The sequence below is a fragment of the Chiloscyllium punctatum genome, chromosome 10 (genome assembly GCF_047496795.1).
Source record: "Chiloscyllium punctatum isolate Juve2018m chromosome 10, sChiPun1.3, whole genome shotgun sequence".
Taxonomy (NCBI): Eukaryota; Metazoa; Chordata; class Chondrichthyes; order Orectolobiformes; family Hemiscylliidae; genus Chiloscyllium; species Chiloscyllium punctatum.
In genome coordinates this window covers 122822516-122845419 of record NC_092748.1, presented here as the reverse complement: position 1 = coordinate 122845419, position 22904 = coordinate 122822516, and the positions used below count along the sequence as shown (strand labels likewise).

At 44.1% G+C, this 22904-nt stretch overlaps 1 protein-coding gene across 3 annotated transcripts in view; it reads left to right on the top strand.

The window, feature by feature from the left end:
• Positions 1-22904, top strand: part of smarcal1 (SWI/SNF related, matrix associated, actin dependent regulator of chromatin, subfamily a-like 1) — a 164880-nt gene that overhangs the window by 92736 nt on the left and 49240 nt on the right. For all 3 annotated transcript variants that reach the window (XM_072580072.1, XM_072580073.1, XM_072580071.1), the window contains one exon: positions 8526-8628. In XM_072580072.1, coding sequence (XP_072436173.1) covers positions 8526-8628 — 103 coding nt within the window. The remainder of the gene's footprint in view (positions 1-8525; positions 8629-22904) is intronic.

Genomic DNA, 22904 nt, shown 5'->3' with positions numbered 1-22904 from the left:
TTGCCTGCATTGGAGTGTATTAGTGTGAGGAGAGATTGGACAAACTTAGATATTTTTGTGAGAGGGTCGGAGGCTGAGAGGCAAGCTGATAGAGATATATAAAACCAAAAGAGAAAATGCTGGAAAATCTCAGCAGGTCTGGCAGCATCTGAAAGGAGAGAAAAGAGCTGACGTTTCGAGTCTGACTGACCCTTTGACCCTCTGTCAGAGCTTTGACAAAGGGTCAGTTAGACTCGAAACGTCAGCTCTTTTCTCTCATTACAGATGCTGCCAGACCTACTGAGATTTTCCAGCATTTTATCTTTTGGTTTCAGATTCCAGCATCCGCGGTAATTTGCTTTTATAGAAATATATAAAACTCTGAGAGGCATGGATAAGATAGATAGTTGGGAGTCTTTAACTCGAGGTGGAAATGTCTCGAGGGCATAGTTTTAAGATGAGACAGGGAAAGTTTTAAAGGAGATAAGTGAGGCAGATTTTTATTTACACAGAGGATAGTAAGTGTCTGGAACGTGCTGCTAGGGGAAATAGTCCGAGCAGATACAATAATGTTTAAGAAGCGTATAGACAGACATGTGAACATGCAGGGAATAGAGAGATATGGGCCATCTGCTGGTGGGATTAATTTAGAATGGCAACATGGTTGGTGCAGACTTGGGCCAAAAGGCCTGTTCTTATGCTGTACCATTTTATATTATATGACTACATGCTACACCTGTTTGTTTGCTTTCTGTGTTTCACGCAGAAGATCCCCAATTCCCTTTGTGTTGCAACTTACGCAGTTTTTCTCAATTTAAATCTTGCTTTGTTCTTTTTTGCTCTTCCGAAATGAACAACATCACATTTTCACACCATACAATCCATTTCCTAACTTTTTGACCATTTATTTAATCTATCATTATTTTTCTCTAAACTGTTTGTATCCCTTTTGCGACTTGACATTCCATCTATTTTTGTGTCCTCTACAAATTTGGCTGCAGTACATTTCTCCCCAAGTCATTAACAATAAATTGTAAACAGTTGTGGTTCCAGCACTAATCCCTGTGGAACCCACTGATCATGGATTGCCAACCTGAAAAACAACCCCTTATTCCCACTCACTGTTTCCTGAACATTTACCAATTTTCTATTGTTATCTGTTTTTTGATTAGAAAAGTACAGCACAGAACAAGCCCTTTGGCCCACGATGTTGTGCCGAGATGTAATCCTAATGTAAAATATAGTAACAACCTAAGCACCCCTCAACTCACTGCTATCCATGTGCATGTCCAGCAGTCGCTTAAATGTCCCTAATGACTCTGCTTTCACCACCAGCGCTGGTAACGCATTCCATGCATTCACAACTCTGCGGAAAAAACCTACCTCTGACGTCTCCTTTATGTCTTTCTCCTAATATCTTCAAACTATGACTTCTCGTACCAGTCAATCCTGCCCTGGGGAAAAGTCTCTGGCTATTGACTCTATTCCTCTCATTATTTTGTACACCTCAATCAGGTTTCCTCTCTTCCTCCTTCTCTCCAGAGAGAAAAGTCCAAGTCTATTCAACCTTTCTTCATAAGGCAAGCCCTCCAGTCCAGGCAGCATCCTGGTAAACCTTCTTTGCAACCTCTCCAAAGCCTCTGTATCTTTCCAATTGTAGGGCGACCAGAACTGGACACAGTATTCCAAGTGTGGTCTCACCAGGGACTTGTAGAGCTGCAGCCAAACCTCGCGGCTCTTAAACTCTATCCCCCTGTTGATGAAAGCCAAAACACCATATGCTTTCTTAACAACCCTATCGGGTGGCAAATTTGAGGGATCTATGTACTTACACACCTAGATCCCTCTGCTCCTCCACACTGCCAAGAATCCTGTCTTTAATCCTATATTCAGCATTCAAGTTTGACCTTCCAAAATGCAACACTTCGCATTTATCCAGGTTGAACTTCATCTGCCATTTCTCAGCCCAGCTCTGCATCCTGCCTATGTCGCGCAGCAGCCTGCAGTAGCCCTCAATACTATCGACGATACCTCCAACCTTTGTGTCATCTGCAAATTTACTAACCCACCCCTCAACCTCCTCATCCAAGTCATTTATAAAAACTACAAAGAGCAGAGGTCCAAGAACAGACCCCTGCGAGACCCCACTCAACACTGTCCTCCAGGCAGAATACTTTCCATCTGCAACCACTCTCTGTCTTCTGTCAGCCAGCCAATTCTGGATCCAGATAGCTAAATCTCCCTGTATCTCTGATTCTTGAAGAATTGCACATTTGACTACAATCCTTTCAATACTTGTGAATATTTATTTTAAGAATCAATTCTGGATTACTGTATTTAAATGGTACTATATCATAAAGGATGTGCTAAATATATGTATTTATAGCATACAACTCACCTGTAAATTTAAACGCTGTCTACAATCTATCTTAGGGAAAAAGATTGGATATGCAAACAAATATGTGAAGAGGATTGTACTGTCAGACCAGTATAGCTTCCTCAGAAAATAAGTTGTCTTTGTATCAAACTTTCTTTGAGAGACAACTTCTTTTATCTGGACTTCAAGGCTTATAGGCATGGATTTCACTGGAGCATTGGAGGTTGACGGATGACCTTATAGAGGTTTTTAAAATTTGAGGGGCATACATAAGGTGAATAGCAAAGGTCGTTTCCATAGGTAGGAGAGTTCACACCTACAGGGCATATTTTAAGGTGAGATGAGAAAGATTTAAAAAAGACTCTATGACCTAGAGCGGCAGCTTTTTCACACAGGGTGATTTGTATGTGGAATGAACTGCTAGAGGAAGTGGAGGATGCAGGTACAGTTATGACATTTTACTCATACGTGAGGAATAAGAAAATAATCAGGGAGAAGGTAGGGCCGATCAGCGGAGGGAACTTGTGTATGGAGACTGAGCAGATAAAGGAAGCCCTAAATGAGTTTTTTGCTTCAGTTTTCACCAAGGAAAGGGAACTTGTTGTAAATGAAAACTTAGAGGAGCTGGGATACAGTCCTGACCAGATTAAGATTGATGAAGATGATGTGCTAGAAATTTTGGAAAACATTAAGATTGATAAGTCCTCAGGGCCAGCCCAGATGTATCCTAGGCTGCTCCGAAAAGCGAGAAGAGGTTGCTAAGCCGCTGGTGAGGATATTTGCCTCCTCACTCTCCACAGGAGTCGTACCAGAGGATTGGAAGGAAGTGAATGTTGTTTCTCTTGCATCTTACGTCTGTGGTCAGCAAAGTTTTAGAAAGAATTCTGAGGGATAGGATTTATGACTATTTGGCAAAGGATAGTGTGATTAAAGGCAGTCAGCATGGCTTTGTGAGGAGCAGGTCATGCCTCACAAATCTTATTGAGTTCTTTGAGGAAGTGTCAAGACAGGTCGACGACGGTCGAGCAGTGGATGTGGTGTATATGGACTTCAGCAAGGCATTTGGTAAGGTTAGCAGTAACAGGATAGGTCAGAGTCAGCATGGATTTATGAAGAGGAAATCATGCTTGACTAATCTTCTGGAATCTTTTGAGGATGTAACTCTGAAGATGGACAAGGGAGATCCAGTGGATGTAGTGTACCTGGACTTTCAGAAAGCCTTTGATAAAGTCCCACATAGGAGGTTAGTGAGCAACATTAGGGTGCATGGTATTGGGGGCAAAGTATTGACTTGGATTGAAAATTGGTTGGCTGACAGGAAACGAAGAGTAGTGATAAACGGCTCCCTTTCGGAATGGCAGGCGGTGACCAGTGGGGTACCGCAGGGATCAGTGCTGGGACCGCAGCTTTTTACAATTTATGTTAATGATATAGAAGATGGTATTAATAGTAACATCAGCAAATTTGCTGATGATACAAAGCTGGGTGGCAGGGTGAAATGTGAGGAGGATGTTAGGAGATTACAGGGTGACCTGGACAGGTTAGGTGAGTGGACAGATGCATGGCAGATGCCAGTTAATGTGGATAAGTGTGTAGTTATCCACTTTGGCAAGAACAGGAAGGCAGATTACTACCTAAATGGAGTCAAGTTAGGTAAAGGGGCAGTACAAAGAGATCTGGGTGTTATTGTATACCAGTCAATGAAGGCAAGCATGCAGGTACAACAGGTAGTGAAGAAAGCTAATAGCATGCTGGCCTTCATAACAAGAGGGATTGAGTATAGAAGCAAAGAGGTTCTTCTGCAGCTGTACAGGGCCCTGGTGAAGCCGCATCTGGAATATTGTGTGCATTTCTGGTCTCCAAATTTGAGGAAAGAAATTCTGGCTATTGAGGGAGTGCATCGTAGGTTCACGAGGTCAATTCCTGGAATGGCGGGATTACCTTACGCTGAAAGACTGGTGCGACTGGGCTTGTATACCCTTGAGTTTAGAAGACTGAAAGGTGATCTGATTGAGACATATAAGATTATGAAAGGATTGCACACTCTGGCAGCAGGAAACATGTTTCCGCTGATGGGTGAGTGCTGAACCAGAGGATACAGCTTAAAAATACGGGGTAGACCATTTAGGACAGAGATGAGGAGAAACTTCTTCACCCAGAGAGTGGTGGGTGTGTGGGGTGCTCTGCCCCAGAAGGCAGTGGAGGCCCAGAGTCTGGATTCGTTTAAGAAAGAGTTGGATAGAGCTCTCAAGGATAGTGGAATCAGGGTTATGGAGATCAGGAAGGAACAGGACACTGATTGAGGATGATCAGGTATGATCATAATGAATGGTGGTGCAGGCTCGAAGGGCAGAATGGCCTACTCCTGCACCTATTGTCTATTGTTTCCCATGGTAGGCTCATTCATAAAGTCAGGAGGTATGGGATACAGGGAGATTTGGCTATTTGGATTCAGAATTGGCTGGCTGACAGAAGGCAGAGAGTGGTTGTAGATGGAAAGTATTCTGCCTGGAGGCCAGTGTTGAGTGGGGTCTCGCAGTGATCTGTTGTTGGGCCTCTGCTCTTTGTAGTTTTTATGAATGACTTGGATGAGGAGGTTGAGGGGTGGGTTAGTAAATTTGCAGATGACACAAAGGCTGGAGGTGTCGGTGATTGTATAGAGGGCTACTGCAGGATGCTGCGCAACATAGACAGCTTACAGAGCTGGGCTGAGAAATGGCAGATGGAGTTCAACCTGGATAAATGCAAAGTGTTGCATTTTGGAAGGTCGAACTCAAATGCTGAATATAGAATTAAAGACAGGATTCTCGGCAGTGTGGAGGAACAGAGGGATCTGGGTGTGCAAGTACATAGATCCCTCAAAGTTGCCACTGTGAGGCTAGGATTATTAAGAAAGCATATGGTGTTTTGGCTTTCATTAACAGGGTGATAGAGTTTAAGAGCCGTGAGGTTTGGCTGTAGCTCTACAAGTCCCTGGTGAGACCACACTTGGAATATTGTGTCCAGTTCTGGTCACCCCACAGATATAGAGGCTTTGGAGAGGGTGCAAAAAAGGATGCTGCCTGGACTGGTGGGCTTGCCTTATGAAGAGAGGTTGACTAAGCTCGATCATTTTGCTCTGGAGAGAAGGAGGAAAATAGTGACCTGATCAAGGAATACAAGGTAATGAGAGGCGTGGATAGATTCAATAGCCAGAGATTATTCTGGGCAGGATTAATTGGCACGAGGAGTCATAGTTTTAAGATATTAGGAGAAAGGTAAAGAGGGGACGTCAGAGGAAGGTTCTTTACGCAGAGTTGTGAATGCATGGAATGCGTTGCCAGCGGTGGTGGTGGAAGCAGAGTCATTTGGGACATTTAAGCGACTGCTGGACATGCACATGGTCAGCAGTGAATTGAGAGGTATGTAGGTTAAGTTAATTTATTTTACATTAGGATTAATCCTCGGCACAACATGGTGGGCCTAAAGGCCTGCTCTGTGCTGTACTTTTCTGTGTTCTATATTTGGGCTTGTACCTGAATAAGAAAGGTTTAGAGGGATATAGGCTAAATGCAGGAAAGTGGAACTAGTTTAGTTTCGGAAACTTGATCAGAAAGGATGAGTTAGGCCGGAAGGTCTGTTTCCATGCTGTATGACTGTAACTATCTGTGTGTACACTATTTTTATTTAATTGTAGCTGGAGGTATTTTCTGTGTCTTTATAACTCAAAGGCAGCCTCTTTTGAATGTTAAATTTCATGAAAGACTGAATTCTCAATGGACCATAACCCCTTTGACAAACAATTCAATTTGTAGGTTGTTTCTTCCCTCAGAGTTGTGAACCTGTGGAATACACTGCCACAGAAAGATGGTGGGGTCAGTTCGTTAGCTATATTCAATAGAACATAAAACAATACAGCACAGAACAGGCCCTTCAGCCCTCGATGTTGCACCGATCTGTGAACTGTCAGATTACTTACAGTGTGGAAATAGGCCCTTCGGCCCAACAAGTCCACACTGACCCTCCGCAGAGCAACCCACCCAGACCCAAGTCTCTCAGCCTTTCCTCATGAGACCTTCCCTCCAGACCAGGCAACATCCGGGTAAATCTCCTCTGCACTTTTTCCAATGCTTCCACATCCTTTCTGTAATGGGGCGACCAGAGCCGAATACAATATTCCAAGTGTGACCGCACCAGCGTTTTGCATAGTTGCAGCATGATATTGCGGTTCCGGAAGTCAATCCCTCTACCAACGAAACCTAACACACTCTATGCCTTGTTAACAGCACTATCTACCTGGGTGGCAACTTTCAGGGATCTATGCACACGAACACCAAGATCCCTCTGCATATCCACACTACCAAGATCCTTTCCATTGACCCAGTACTCTGCCATCCTGTTATTCTTCCCAAAGTGCATCACCTCACATTTAGCTGCATTGAACTCCATTTGCCACCTCTCAGTCCAATTCTGCAGTTTATCCAAGTCCCCCTGCAACCTGTAACATTCTTCCAAACTGTCCAGTACTCCACCGACTTTAGTGTTGTCTGCAAATTTACTAATCCATCCATCTGTGCCTGCGTCTAAGTCATTTATAAAAATGACAGACAGCAGTGGGTCCCAAAACAGATCCGTGTGGCACACCACTAGTAATTGGACTCCTGACTGAATATTTTCCATCAAGCATCACTCGCTGCTTTCTTTCAGAAAGTCAGTTTCTAATCCAAACTGCTAAATTACCCTCAATTCCATGCCTCTGCATTTTCTCCATCAGCCTACCATGTGGAACTTTATCAAAGGCTTTACTGAAGTCCATGTATACCACATCAACTTCCCTAACCTCATCTACTTGCTTGGTTACCTTTTCAAAAAACTCAGTGAGGTTTGTGAGACACGACCTGCCCTTGATGAAACCATGTTGACTATCTGAAATCAAATTGTTGCTTGCGAGATGATTATAAATCTTATCTCTCATGATCCTTTCCAAAACCTTAGTACAACTGAAGTAAGGCTCACTGGTCTATAATTACCTGGGTCATCTCTACTGCCCTTGAACATTTGCTATCCTCCAGTCCTCAGGTACTAAGCCTGCAGACAATGACGACTCAAATATCAAAGTCAAAGGCTCTGATATCTTCTCCCTAGCTTCCCAGAGAATCTTTGGATAAGTCCCATCCAGTCTTGGGGACTTGTCTACTTTCACTCCTTCTAGAATTGATAACATCTGTGTGTAACTAACCTTGATCCTTTCTAGTCTAATATCTTGTACCTCATTCTTCTCCTCTACAATATTCTCCTTTTCCTGAGTGAAAACCGATGAGAAATGTTCATGTAGCACCTCTCCGATCTCTACAGGGTCCACACTCAACTTCCCACTTCTGTCTTTGACTGGCCCTATTCATACCCTAATCATCCTTTTATTCCTCACATACCTATAGAAAGCTTTAGGATTCTCCTTTATTCTATTTGCTGAAGACTGCTCGTGTCCTCTCTTTGGTCTTCTTAACACTCTCTTTAAATCCTTCCTAGCTGATCTGTAATTCTCCTTCACCTCATCTGTCCCAAATACCTCAAGAGGGAGCTGGATGTGGCCTTTGCAGCTAAGGGGTCGAGGCGTGTGGAGAGAAAGCAGGAGTGGGTAACTGAAATTGCAAGATCAGCCATGATCGTATTGAATGGTGGTGCAGGATCCAAGGGCTGAATGGAATACTCCTGACCGGCTGTGCTTTTCCAGAACCACACTCCAGCCTACTCCTGCACCTATTTTCTATGCTTCTACCTGCTTTTATTTGCAGTTCTGAGAGTTTGCTCTTGGCAAAATTTCCAAATTAAATTTCGCACTTTAATTGCTGTATTAATTTACTATAGTGATCTCCTTTAAACTGTAATTGCAAGTCCGTTCTGTAATCATCTGTCCTTCCAGGGAGTCTGTTTCATAACTTTGTAACTCCCCTTTCCGGTCCGTAACTTTTCCTCCATGGCATCTCCCTCCCTTTGCATTTCCACTTTGTCTCATCTCACAAGGCCTAGTTATCTTTGTAAGGGCCTGTATTCTAAACCCGTTTCTCCTTCACTTCCTACCTCACTTCCCAGTTCCTCCATAAGTCAGCATGACCCCCACCCACCCACGGCTTTTCTTGTAATCTTCTTTGCTGGTTAAATTTACTAATTTTCCTCTTTTTTTTTTCAGAGAATATGTGAAGGATCTGCTGGAGAGTGGCCGGGAGAAATTCCTGGTGTTTGGGCATCACCAGCTGGTACTAGATGCGTTGTGTGAGACTCTAGGAGAGAAGGTAACATTTTCGGGTATAGAGTTCCGATGGACTGTGTTATGGGGCAGGCCAGACCTCCTCAAAATATTTTAAGGAAGTAGCTCAAACCCTAACCTTTTCTTATTTTAAAGGCAGATGTAATGATGCAACTGATCAAACCACTCAGTTTTAAGCAAAACAGAATTTATTTAAATATTACAGTTGAAACACAAAGAAAAGAAAGTGGAATTTAGAGTAACTTAACTATTGGAAAATTTAACTGACCTGATACAGTAACTATGCTTATAACTGTTCCAGTATAGTAACATCGCATAAACACACCCTTGGCAAAAATATAAATTCAAACACGGATTCTTACAGGGAGAAGGGAATAACATCCAGAGAGAGATTTCAGAGAAAGTCAGAGGAATCCTTTACTGAAGCTTGCAATACTTTTGAACTTGTGCATCTTGTGACTGCTACAGCAAAAAAACTATGAAAAACTCAAACTGGGAGAACCAGCCACTCCCTTTCCATTGTTAAACTTTTGAGACTCCTCAGCACTTCTGCACTTACAACCCCTCTTCAAACAAAAACCAAGGAGAAAATAACCTTTTTAAGGTGACAGCATTGTTACGATTGAGCTAATGTAACCACAGTCTTTAATAAAGGGAGAGAGAAAATAGGGAATTATAGGCCTGTTAGCCTGACATTGGTGATGGGGAAAATGCTGGAGTCATTTATTAAAGATATAATAGCTGAGCATTTGGAAAGCAGTGACAGAATCAATCCTAATCAGCTTGGATTCACTAAAGGGAAAAGCATGCTTGACAAATCTTCTGGAATTTTTTGAGGCTATGACCAGTAGAGTGGACAAGGGTGAATCAGTAGATAGTGTATCTGGACTTTCAAAAGACTTTTGACAAGGTTCCACACAAGAGATTAGGAAGGAAAGTTAAAGGTCATGGTATTGGAGGTAATGCATGGACATTGATAGAGAACTGGTTGGCAGATAGGAAGCAGAGAGATAGAATAGACGGGTCCTTTTCAGAACGGCAGGCAGTGATGATTGGGATGTCGCAGGGTTCAGTGCTGGGATCTCAGCTGTTCAGAAGATACATTAACGATTTGGAAGAAAGAATTAAATGTAATATCTCCAAATTTGAAGATGACATTAAGCTGGGTGGCAGTGTGTGCTTTGAGGAGGATGCGAAGACCCTGCAGGGTAACATGGACAGGTTGGCTCAAGTGGGCAAATACTTGTCAAATGTGAGGTTATCCACTTTGGTAGCAAAAACAGGAAGTCAGATTATTATCTGAATGGTGGCAGTTAGGAAAAGGTGGGATGCAACAAGACTTGGGTGTCGTGATGGAGCAGTCGTTGAAGGTCGGTATGCAAGTGCAGCAGGCAGGGAGGAAAGCTAATGGCATGCTAGGCTTCATAATGAGAGGATTAGAATATAGGGGTAGGAATGAACTGTTCCAGTTATACAGAGCTTTGGAGCTGTGCAGTTTTGATCTCCCAGTCTGAAGAAGAACATTCTTGTTATTGAGGGGGTCCAGCAAGGGTTCATCAGACTGATTCCCAGGATGGCAAGACTGACGAATGAGGAAAGATTGGATTGACTGGGCTTATACTTGCTGGACTTCAGAGTGAAAGGGGATCTCATGGGAGCATATAAAACCCTGATGGGATTGAACAGATTAGATGCAGGAAGAATGTTCCTGATGTTAGGAAAGTCCAGAACTATGGATCACAACCTAAGAATAAGGAGTTCGCTATTCAGAACTGAGATGAGGAAGAATTTCTTCAGTCAGAGAGTTGTGAACCCGGTGGAATTCTCTCCCACAGGAACCTGTTGGGGCCAGTTCATTAGATATATTCAAGAGGGAGCTGGATGTGGCCCTTGAGGGTAAAGGCGTCAAGGGGTATGGGCAGAAATTGGATGGGTATGAGAATGGAATACTGAAATTGCATGATCAGCTATGATCATATTGAATGGTACTGCAGGCTTGAAAGGCTGGATGGCCTACTCCACCTATTTTCTATGTTTTTATGAATGAAATTAATGGGCATTATCAATAACAGTCTGGGAGCAGTATCTACTCAATGCAGTTTAGTTTCAGACTACATACAACCCAACACTTCCTCAGCATTGACCCAGTGAAGTGCAGTGCTACCCAATACAGGCACACTGCTCATTTTCAATACTAATACATTCACAAGCATAGCTCTCCCTCAGTATTGACCCTGCAGCAGTGCAACACACCCTCAATACTGACCCTGTGATAGTGCAGGACTCCCTCAGTACTGACCCTCTAATAGTATTGCAGTAATGAACGAAAAGTGAATCTAGAAGGGATTTGGCAGTGACTGCTTCTGTGTCAGAGTAGCATTTAACCAAGTTTTGCGTCAAGGAACTATAGAAAAACTGGACTCAATAGAATAAGTGAGAGAAACTGGTTGAGTTAAGAGTCACCTGTGGGCTGGAGTCACATGCAGGCCAGACTAAGTAAGGATGGCAGATGAGCAGTGGGATAATGAAGAAGGAGGCCATCTGGGTTGTTTGGTATTGGAATTGGTCCTCCTGGGAGCAGATGCGGCGGAGGCGAAGGAATTGGGAATATGGGATGGCGTTTTTACAGGGGGCAGGGTGGGAAGAGGTGTAATCTAGGTAGCTGTGGGAGTTGGTCGGCTTATAGTAAATGTCCGTGTTGAGTCGGTCGCCCGAGATAGAAATGGAGAGGTCTAGGAAGGGGAGGGAGGAGTCTGAGACGGTCCAGGTAAATTTGAGGTCTGGGTGGAAGGTGTTAGTAAAATGGATGAATTGTTCAACCTCGTGGGAGTACGAGGTAGCGCCGATACAGTCATCAGTGTAGCGGAGGAAAAGGTGGGGGGTGGTGCCAGTGTAGCTGCGGAAGATGACTGTTCCACATATCCTACAAAGAGGCAGGCATAGCTGGGGCCCATGCGGGTGCCCATGGCTACTCCTTTGGTTTGGAGGAAGTGGGAGGATTGGAAAAAGAAGTTGTTCAGAGTGAGGACCAGTTCAGTCAGTCGAAGGAGGGTGTCAGTGGAAGGGTACTGGTTGGGTCGGCAGGAAAGGAAGAAGCGGAGGGCTTTGAGTCCTTTGTGATGGGGGATGGAGGTGTATAGGGACTGGATGTCCATGGTGAAGATAAGGTGTTGGGGACCGGGGAAGCGAAAATCATGGAGGAGGTGGAGGGTTGGTATCCCGAATGTAGGTGGGGAGGTCTTGGACTAAGGGGGACAAGACAGTGTCGAGGTGTGCAGAGATGAGTTTGGTGGGGCAGGAGCAGCCTGAGACAATGGGTCGGCCGGGGCACTCCGGTTTGTGGGTTTTGGGCAGGAGGTAGAAACGGAAGGTGAGGGGTTGTGGGACTATGAGGTTGGAGGCAGTGGATGGGAGATCCCCTGAGGTGATGAGGTTATGGATAGTCTGGGAGATGATAGTTTGGTGGTGGGAGGTGGAGTCATGGTCAAGGGGCAGTAGGAGGTGGTGTCCGCAAGCTGGCATTTAGCCTCAGCGATGTAAAGGTCGGTGCGCCAAACTACCACCGTGCCTCCCCTGTCTTCTGGTTTGATAGTGAGGTTGGGGTTGGAGCGGAGGGAGTGGAGGGCTGCACGTTGTGAGGGTGAGAGGTTGGAGTGGGTAAGGGGGTGGACAGGTTGAGGCAGTTAATGTCGCGGCGGCACTTGGCTATGAAGAGATCGAGGGCAGGCAAGAGGCCAGCACAGGGTGTCCAGGTGGGTGGGGTGTGTTGGAGGCGGCAGAAGGGGTCATCAGAGGATGGGCGAGAATCCTGGTTGAAGAAGTAGGCGCGGAGGCGAAGGAGGCGGAAGAATTGTTTGATGTCTCGCCGCGTGTTGAACTTGTAGATCCGGGAGCGTAGGGGGATGAAGGTGAGGCCTCTGCTGAGGACTGATTTTTCATCCTCCGAGAGGGGGAGGTCTGGAGGGATGGTGAAAATACGGCAGGGCTGGGAGCTAGGACCTGGTGTGGGGGTGGGGTTAGGCGTGGAGGCGTAGTTAGGCGTGTGCCCTGAAGAAGGGCTTATGCCCGAAACGTCGATTCTCCTGCTCTTTGGATGCTGCTTGACCTGCTGCAATTTTCCAGCAACACATTTTTCAGCTCTGATCTCCAGCATCTGCAGTCCTCACTTTCTCCGAGCAGTGGGATTAGACTAATTAAGTGTTGTCTTTGACTGGTGTGGACATGATAGGCTGAAGAGCCTTATTTCTATGCTGTGGATCTTTATAATTCTATGACTCCCCAAAACATGCCTATTATCTTCAAGACATGAGTCCGGAGTGTGATGAAATACTCCCCATTTTCCTGGATGAATGCAGCTCCAATAATACTTAAGCTCAACAGCATCACAAAGGAGCCTGTATGATTGACACCTCATTCACCATCATCAAGGAGTTGAAATTGGCCTGTCACAAAAGTATTACTGTAGCTGCTAAGGGGGATTTCAACATGCAGGTTGACTGGGAGAATCAGAATGGTACTGGACCCCAAGAAAGGGAGTTGGTAAAATGCCTCTGAGATGGATTCTTAGAGCAGCTTGTACTGGAGCCTACCAGAGAGAAGGCAATTCTGGATCTTGTGTTGTGCAACGAACCGCATTTGATCAGGGACCTCGAAATAAAGGAGCCATTAGGAGGTAGTGACCATAATATGATAAATTTTAGAGGAGCTGGCCAAAGTTCAATGGTTCATTACCCTAGTGGAACAACAATGGCACGTATTTCTGGATATAATGCAGAATATTCAGGATCAGTTCATTCCAAAGAGGAAGAAAGATCCTAAGGGGAGGCAGGGGTGGCCATGGCTGACGAGGGAAGTAAAGGACTGTATAAAGATAAAAGAGAAGTATAACATAGCAAAGATGAGCAGGAAGCCGGAGGACTGGGAAACTTTTACAGAGCAACAGAGAATAACTAAAAAGGCAATACACAGAAAAAATTAGGTAACAAGGCAAACTGGCTAACAATATAAAGGAGGACAATAAAAGCTTCTTTAATTATGTGAAAAGAAAAAAAAATGGTTAAGACTAAAATTGGGCCCTTGAAGACAGAAACGGGTGCATTTATTATGGGGAACAAGGAAATTGCAGAAGAGTTGAATTGGTACTTTGGATCTGTCTTCACTGGGGAAGTCACTGTAATAGTGGCTGAAGGACCTGAAGGATGAACTGAAGGGAATTTATATTAGACAGGAAATGGTGTTGGATAGACTGTTGGGTCTGAAAGTTGATAAGTCCCCGGGACCTGATGGTCTGCATCCCAGGGTACTTAAGGAGGTGGCTCTAGAAATCGTGGACGCATTGGTAATCATTTTCAAATGTTCTATCGATTCAGGACCAGTTCCTGTGGATTGGAGAGTGGCTAATGTTGTTCCAATTTTCAAGAAGTGAGGGAGAGAGAAAACAGGGAATTATAGACCGGTTAGCCTGACGTCAGTGGTGAGAAAGATGCTGGAGTCAATTATAAAAGATGAAATTACAACTAATTTGGATAGCAGTAACAGGATAGGTCAGAGTCAACACTGATTTATGAAGGGGAAATCGTGCTTGACTAATCTTCTGGAAATTTTTGAGGATGTAACTATGAAGATGGACAAGGGAGAACCAGTGAATGTAGAGTACCTGGACTTTCAGAAAGCCTTTGATAAGGTCCCACATAGGAGATTAGTGAGCAAAATTAGGGCATGTGGTATTGGGGGCAAGTTACTGACTTGGTTTGAAAATTGTCTGGCTGACAGGACGCAAAGTGTAGTGATAAACGGGTCCCTTTCGGAAGGTTCGGTGCTGGGACTGCAACTGTTTACAATATACTTTAATGAGTTAGATGAAAGCATTAAAAGTAATATTAGCACATTTGCTGATGACACAAAGCTGGGTGGTAGGTGAAATGTGAGGAGGATGTTATGAGAATATAGGGTGACCTAGATAGGCTAGATGAGTGGATAGCTGCATAGCAGATGCAGTTTGATGTGAATAAATGTGTGGTTATCCGCTTTGGTGGGAAGAGATTCCTGAAGAAGGGCTCATGCCCGAAACGTCGATTCTCCTGCTCCTTGGATGCTGCCTGACCTGCTGCGCTTTTGCAGCAACACATTTTCAGCTCTGATCTCCAGCATCTGCAGTCCTCACTTTCTCTTTATGATCTAAATGGAGTCAAGTTAGGTAAAGGGGAAGTACAACGAGATCTAGGTGTTCTTGTACATCAGTCAATGAAAGCAAGCATGAAGGTACAGCAGACAGTGAAGAACGCTAATGGCATGTTGGTCTTCATAACAAAAGGAATTGAATATAGGAGCAAAGAGGTCCTTCTGCAGCTGTACAGGGCCCTGGTGAGACCACACCTGGAGTATTGTGTGCAGTTTTAGTTTCCAAATTTGAGGAAGGACATTCTAGCTATTGAGGGAGTGCTGCATAGGTTCACAAGGTCAATTCCTGGAATGGCAGGACTATCTTACTCTGAAAGATTGGAGTGACTGGGCTTGTATAGACTTTGAGTTTAAAAGGATGAGAGGGGATCTGATTGAGATGTATAAAATTATTAAAGGATTGAACATTCTGGAGGCAGGAAGCATGTTTCTGCTGCTGGGTGAGTCCAGAACCAGAGGACACTGTTTTAAAATAAGGAGTAGGCCACTTAGAACAGAGTTGAGGAGAAACTTCTTCACCCAGAGAGTGGTGGGTGTATGGAATGCTGTGCCCTAGAAGGCAGTGGAGGCCAAGTCTCTGGTTGCTTTCAAGAAAGAGATGGATAGAGCTCTTAAAGATGGTGGAATCAAGGGTTATGGGGATAAGGCAGGAACAGGATACTGATTATGGATGATCAGCCATGATGATCATGAATGGTGATGGGCTGAATGGCCTACTCCTGCTCCTATTGTCTACTCAGTCTTCTCATGTACCTCAAGCCATTCAATATCGTAGTTCATTAAGTGTTGTTTGTCAAAATCCAGGAACTGCCTTCCTAACTAGGGTGTCCGTTCATCCCAAGGACTACCACAGTTGAAGTAATCCGCTCACTGCTCCCTTTGCCAGGACAATTAGGGATGGGCATCATATGAATTTTTCATAAGTCTTCCACACATTCACCCTCCCCATTCAGTTTTCTCAGCAGCAAATGAACTGAGTCAGGCGTGAAACCCATCATTTTACTGGTCTCAATGGTGGTATGAATATGACATCGGTATTGAGAATTTAGTGCTTGAAAAACACATCAGGTCAGGCAGCATCCGAGGAGCAGAAGAATCGATATTTCAGGCAAGAGCTCTTCATCAGGAATGAAAATTGAGCCGAGGTGGGGGTGAGATAAATGGGAGGGGGGTGGGTCTGGGGTGAAGGCAGCTGAGAGTCTGATAGGTAGATGGAGGTGGGGGTAATGTTGATAGGTCAGAAGGGAGGATAGAGCAGATAGGTGGGAAGGAAGATGGATAGGTAGGAAAGATCATGAGACCGGTGCTGAGTTGGAAGGTTGGAACTGGGTCAAGGTGGGGGGAGGAGAATTGAGGAAATTAGTGAAGTCCACAGTGATGCCGTGTGGTTGGAGGGTCCCAAGGCAGAAGATGAGGTGTTCTTCCTCCTGGTGTTGGGTGGTTAGGGTGTGGTGATTGAGAAGGCCCAGAATCTGCATGTACCTGGCAGAGTAGGAGGGGGACTTTGGCCACAGGGCGATGGGGTTGGTTGGTGTGGCTGTCCTGGAGATGTTCTCTGAAGCGCTCTGCAAGTAGGCGTCCTGTTTCCCCAATGTAGAGGAGACCAATATCGGGAGCAATGGATACAATAAATAACATGTGGAGTTGCAGGTGAAACTTTGGATGTGGAAGGCTCCTTTGGTGCCTTGGATGGAGGTGTGGGCACAGGTTTTGCAATTCCTGCGGTGGCAGGGAAAGGTGAGTTGTGGTGGCATGGACCTGACAAGGGAGTCATGGAGGAAATGGTCTTGCAGAAAGCGGATAGGGGTGAGTAGGGAAATATATCCCTGGTGGTGGAGTCTATTTGTAGAGCTAGTACAGTCATGACCAAACTCTGTACTGCAACCAATCTGTAATTTTTAGTATGATGCCAAGCCACAGAGGAAATTATTCAATAAGATGATCAAAAACTTGGTCAAAGTAAGGAACGTCCCAAAGGAGAAAAGCGAGGTAGAGAGGTGAAAGAAAGGAATTCAAGAGCGTGGGGCCCAAGCAAGTGAGGGTGAGGCTGCTTGTGGTGACATGATTAAAATTGGAAATTCATAAAAGGAACAGAACTACAGAGATCTTACAAAATTGTGATGGTGTAGCTTTTCCCAGTTGCTTTTTCTGGAACCCTGGAGCATGCGCAGTTACAGTGAAATCTCTGAATTAAATTTTAAATAAAGAGTATTACACACCTAACAAACGTAAAATTGTAAAAGAAAATTATTGGAAAAAAATATTTTTGAAGAGAGAAAAAATTTATAAACAAAGTATCAGGGAACACATCATTGTTTTTAGCTCCTTGCTTCCTTCCAAATTCTGTTTCTCAATGATTTCTGAGATGGTAATTGAATTCTCTGCAATGACGACAGATGAAAAATATCTGTTCAATTAGAATATAGAATAGAACAGTACAGTACAGGAACAGGTGCCTTGGCCCACAATGTTGTGATGAACATGGTGCCAAATTAAACTGATTCCTTCTGTCTTCCCTTGGTCCATAGCCCTCCGTTCTTTGCATATTCATGTGCTTATCTAAAAGTCAGTTAAATGGATGTAGGTTTGCTCGCTGAGCTGGAAGGTTTGTTTTCAGACGTTTCGTCAGTAGACTAGGTAACATCTTCAATGATCCTCCGAATGAAGCACTGATGGTGTAGCCTGCTTTCTATGTATCAAGTCAATGTATTTGTTGACAGAGTTCTGGTTGAAATGCCATGCTTCTAGGAATTCTCGTGCGTGTCTCTGTTTGGCTTGTCCTGGGATGGATGTGTTGTCCCAGTCGAAATGGTGTCCTTCCTCATCTGTTTATAAGCATATTAGTGAGAGTGGGTCATGTCATTTTGTGGCTAGTTGATGTTTGTGTATCTGGGTGTCCAATGTAGAAGCATAACATTCCAACCAGAACTCTATCAACAAACACACTGACTTGGATCCCGTTTATCCTGGGGGGGCGGGCGGGGAGGGGAGGTGAGGAGAAGAGAGAGCAAAAGAACAGGTAATGACATCACCATAAGGCATGATGTCACCAACCATAGGAAACTCAAACATATACACCAGTGCTTCATTTGAAGATTCACTGATGGTACCTAGTATGGTGACGAAACATCTGAAAACAAACCTTCCATTTCAGCGAGCAAACCTACATACAAAACCGCTACAAATCTTCTCAAAACTCACTAGTCACTTTAATGCCCCATTATATCTGCCTTCACAATGACCTCTACCACACTATGTGTAGACAATTTGCCCCCATATCTCCACTGAACTCCATTGCCCCTCACATCTTCCCCGCTCCCTCCCTCTTTCTCTCCCCCCCCTCCCCAAAACCACCACCACCTTAAATGCTTGCCCCCTAGTATTAGATATATCAATTCTCAGAAAAAGATACTGACTATCAACCCTATCTATGCACCTTATAATTTTATGGACTTTCAGTATGACTCCCCCTAGCCTCCACTGCTCAGGAGAAAACAACCTGAGTTTTTCTAGCTCATGCCCTGTAATTCAGGCAGCATGATGTGTTTATTATTGAAACAAAACATTGTTGTGGTTCTGTTTGCCCAGTTGGGAATTTGTGTTGCAGACGTTTTGTCCCTGTCTAGATGACATCCTCAGTGCTTGGGAGCCTCCTGTGAAGCTTCACAGAAGTGCTCCCAAGCACTGAGGATGTCATCTAGACAGGGGACGAAATGTCTGCAACACAAATTCCCAGCTCGGCGAACAGAACCACAACAACGAGCACCTGAGCTACAAATCTTCTCCCAAACTTTGAAACAAAACATATTTAAAGAAGATTGATTCTTATGCACAGCTGGTAACGCAGAAGTACAAAGGTTGATCAACCCATAAATATCAACAGTGCTGCTTAGAAAGTGCCTTCCATCTAGAAGGACAAGGGCAGCAGGTGCTGCCACCTGCAATTTCCCGTCCAAGCCCTTCACCATCCTAACTTGAAAATATATTGACATTCCTGCAGTGGTACCTGGGTCAAAATCTGACGACCTTCTTCCTAAAGGTTTTGTGGTGCACTGACAGCACATAGACAACTGTGGTTTGAGAATTCCGTTTAACCATTCTCTGGGGCAACTGAAGTCAGGTAATAAATGCTGATACAGCCCCCACGTTTTAGGAATAAATGGAAAAAGAATACATTTTCTCTCTTTCCCCTCAGGAGAGAGAAAAACTTGTTTTTTTGCAGACACTGGCTTTTTCAAAATAACAGAGGCAAATGGAATATGCTTGAAAGCAAAAGGGTAAAGTATAGAATGTTACAGAGTTCTGATGTTCTGGCTCATATGGTCAAGCCACTAACCTCTTTCAGCTGGTTTTGAAGTCTTTCAGACACAGCTTGCTCAAGAAATATAACCTAGAGATGTTACTTCAGTCACTTTTTCAAGTAGTTAAATATCTACACTGAACTGATAAGAGTTTTTCTTTTCATCAGTGGCCATTTTGTTCTTCACATACTTTCGCCCAATTCGATATGTTCTTAGGACACTTACCTCCAACTCCAAAGTCTTTCATCTCGAATATGAAACATATCACACAGGTGTATGGTAAATGATTAAAATAGAAAACAAAAGTAATCTCATGCCTGACTAGCTGAGCTATTTTTAATGTTTTTGATAAAATATAAGTTTATTTCAGACAATTTAATTAATTACACATTGGTTTCCTGAAGCTTAGATATCCTGCGTAGTCAGCTGAATTCTATTGCTATTTAGGCCAGTGCTTTTCTTGATAATATCATTTCAATTGATGGAAGTATCAAGTATTGCTGATAAAAACTTTGATAAAATGTCTTTTGGTCTTGCACTCATCATGATAACTTGCAAGAATACGAATCTAAGGGGAAAGCCATCATTTATTCTGTATTTATACCATCTGTTTTAGACAGTTGTAGATGCCACATTGTAGGAAAACTATCAGTGCATCGAAGAAAGTGCAGAAACAATTAATAAGAATGGTTCCAGGAATGAGAGAGTTTATGAAAACAGATTGCAGAAGTTAGGACTGTTCTCCTTGGAGTGATGGCAGCTGAGAGGAGATCTGATGCTCTTTAGGGAGGGAAACTGCTATCCTTTCCTAGTCTGGCCCACATGAAAGTCCAGACCCACGGCAATACAGTTGATTCTTAACTCCCCTCTGGCCAATTAGGGATGGGCAATAAATGCTGGCCTAGTCAGCAACACCCTCATCCTGGAAATAAATAGAAAGAAAAGATTTTCAAAATCATCAGTAGGCTGTACGGAGTAAATATGGAGAAACTGGTCCCATTTGAAAAAGGATAAAGAACAAGAGGGAGTAGAATTTTAAAAAGTGAGCTGCAAAAGAAGCCATGATGGTAAGATTAAAACCTTTTTCACACAGTGAGTAGTTAAGGTATGGAATATACTACCTGCAAGCATAGGGGAGTAAGGTTTAATTGAAACATTCAAGAGGGCATTTGAAGATTATTTATTGTGAAAGAAATGTGTGTGGAAATAGTGTGCAAGAGAACATAGCACAGTACAGGCCGTTCAACCCGCAATGTTTTGCCTACCTTTTATTCTGCTTTTAAGATCAAACTCACCCACATATCCGTCACTTTACTATCATCCATGTGACTATCTAAGAGTTGTTTAAATGTCCCTAATGTATCTGACTTTGCGTAAATCCTTCTCTTATAAAGCCTCCAAAAATGTATCTGACTACTCCCACTGCTGGCAGTGCATTTCACACACACACCACTCTCTGTGAAAAGAACCTTCCTTTGACATCTCTCCTAAAACCACCTCCAATCACCTTAAAATTATGACCCCTCATGATAGACATTCCTGCCCTGGGAAAAAAGTCTCTGGCTATCTATTCCTCTCATCATCTTGTACACCTCTATCAAGTCACATCTCATCCTCCTTCACTCCAATGTGAAAAGCCCGAGCTCCCTGAACTTTTCTTCATCAGAAATGTCCTCCAGTCCAGGCAACATCATGTTAGAGGCTCCGATAGAAAGTTTGTTGGGAATGAACGAGACTCATGGTTGATGTGTTGCCTCCCAGGTGCCAGGGTCTGTGATGTCTCAGATTGTATCTTTGGAGCCCTGAAGGGAGAGGGTGACCAGCCTCAAGTTGTTGTCCATGTAGGTACCAACGACATAGGTAGAAGGAGGGATAGGGATGGAAGGCAGGATTTCGGGGGGCTAGGGTGGAAGCTGAGAGCTAGCACACACACAGTTGTTATCTCTGGTTTGTTACCTGTGCCACATGATAGTGAGGCAAGGAATAGGGAGATTTATCAGTTGAACACGTGGCTGCAAGGATGGTGCAGGAGGGAGGGTTTCAGGTTTTTGGATAATTGGGGCTCATTCTGGGGAAGGTGGGACTTGTACAGACAGGACGGTCTTCACTTGAACCAGAGGGGTACTAATATCCTGGGGGGAAATTTGCTGGTGCTATTCGGGAGGGTTTAAACTAACTCAGCAGAGGGATGGGAACCTGAAGTGTAGTTGCAGTGCACAGGGGGATGAGAGTAGGGAGGACAGGGACAGGATTTTAGGGTCACAGGAATGTGCTGGCAGACAGCAAACTGATTTGAAGTGTGTGTACTTCAACGCCAGAAGTATCCGGAATAAGGTAGGTGAGCTTGTAGCATGGATAGGTACCTGGGACTTCGATGTTGTGGCCACTTCGGAGACATGGATAGAGCAGGGTGAGGAATGGATGTTGCAGGTTCCAGAGTTTAGATCTTTCATTAAGAACGGGCAAGGCGGTAAAAGAAGGGGAGGTGTGGCCTTGTTAGTCAAGGATAGTACAACGGTGGTTGAAAGAACTTTTGATGAGGACTCATCTACTGAGTAGTGTGGGCTAAGGTTAGAAACAGGAGAGGAGAGGTCAGACTGCTTGGAGTTTTTTTATAGGCCTCCACAGAGTTCCAGGGAGGTGGAAGAGAGGATTAGCAAAATTATTCTGAGTAGGAGTGAAAGGAACAGGGTGGTCATTATGGGGGACTTTAACTTCCCCAACATTGATTGGAAATATTATAGCTCTACTACGTCAGTTGAATCAGTTTTTGTCCAATGTGTACAGGAGGGTTTCCTGACACAGTATGTCGAAGGACCGACAAGAGGGGAGGCCACACTAGATCTGGTGCTTGGTAACGAACAAGGCCAGGTGTTTGATTTAGTTGGAGGTGAGCACTTTGGAGAGAGTGACCATAATTCAGATACGTTTAGTTTAGCGATGGAAAGGGATAGGTACATTGCCCCAGGTCAAGAGTTATCGATGGGGCAAAGGCAATTATAATGCGATTAGGCAAGAATTAGGATGCATAGAATGGGGTAGCAAAATGCATGGGATGCAGACAATCGAAATGTGGAGCTGGTTTAAGGAACAGATATTGCGTCTCCTTGATAGGTATGTCCCTGTCAGGCAGGGAGGAAGTGATAAGGTAGGGGAACGGTGATTTACTGCAGAAATTACATCTCTTGTTAAGAAGAAGGAGGCTTATGTGTTGATGAGGCAAGATGGTACAGATGAGGCGATGGAGCGTTACAGATCAGCTGGGAAGGATTGAAAGAGAGAGTTAAGAAGAGCAAAGAGAGGACACGAACAGTCTTTAGCAAATAGAATAAAGGAGAACCCTAAAGCTTTCTATAGGTATAGAACATAGCACAGGACAGCACAGAACAGGCCCTTCAGCGCATGATGTTGTGCCGACCATTGATCCTCATGTATGCACCCTCAAATTTCTGTGACCATATGCATGTCCAGCAGTCTCTTAAATGTCCCCAATGACCTTGCTTCCACAACTGCTGCTGGCAACGCATTCCATGCTCTCTCAACTCTCTGTGTAAAGAACCCACCTATGACATCCCCTCTATACTTTCCTCCAACCAGCTTAAAACTATGACCCCTCATGTTAGCCATTTCTGCCCTGGGAAATAGTCTCTGGCTATCGACTCTATCCATGTCTCTCATTATCTTGTATACCTCAATTAGGTCCCCTCTCTTCCTCCTTTTCTCCAATGAAAAAAGTCCAAGCTCAGACAACCTCTCCTCATAAGATAAGCCCTCCAGTCCAGGCAGCATCCTGGTAAACCTCATCTGACCCTCTCCAAAG